Here is a 511-nt window from a genome sequence, read left to right as displayed (position 1 = left end):
GTGACACATCAGCGCCCCACAACGACGCATAAGTGACCCACAGGTCCCACATCTGCTCCCACAGCTGCCTTGCTTCCACCTGTGCTCACAGGGCTGCACCCTTCACCAGCTGCTCCAGCACTGCTTCACATGCACTCCCCATACAACTGGTGGCAGAAAGGCGCTGTGAGAGCGTCGCATGCGCAGTGCCGCTGCGAGAGCGGCGCGTGCGCCGCACCGCATGTAGAGAGGCGCACGCGCAGTGCAGTCACCGAGTAGGCGCATGCGCAGTGCCGACAAACAGGCGCATGCGCCGTGCGAACTCAGCCGAAGACGCATGCGCAGTGCAGAGCTGGGAACGGGCTGCCCCCGCGTGGCCGATATGCGGAACTGCAACGATGTGCTCTCCGGTCTTTGGGCTGCCCCCGTGTGGCCGATATGCGGAACTGCAATGAAATTTTTTCCGCTCCTTGGGCTGCCCCCGTGTGGCCGATATGCGGAACTGCAACGACGTTTTTTCCGCTCTCTGGGC

At 62.8% G+C, this 511-nt stretch overlaps 1 protein-coding gene across 1 annotated transcript in view; it reads left to right on the top strand.

Moving 5' to 3' along the window:
- Window positions 1-262: 262 nt before the first annotated feature.
- The window catches only part of LOC125687733 (putative ATP-dependent RNA helicase TDRD12), a 13275-nt gene continuing 13026 nt past the window's right edge, over window positions 263-511 (top strand). Inside the window, 1 exon segment of the mRNA XM_048932979.1 lies at window positions 263-462. Within this exon segment, the coding sequence (XP_048788936.1) occupies window positions 263-462 (200 nt within the window).

Source organism: Lagopus muta, unplaced genomic scaffold, assembly GCF_023343835.1.
Source record: "Lagopus muta isolate bLagMut1 unplaced genomic scaffold, bLagMut1 primary scaffold_179, whole genome shotgun sequence".
NCBI lineage: Eukaryota > Metazoa > Chordata > Aves > Galliformes > Phasianidae > Lagopus > Lagopus muta.
Note: the sequence above shows the minus strand (reverse complement) of the source record. Positions and strands in the feature narration are given on the sequence as shown.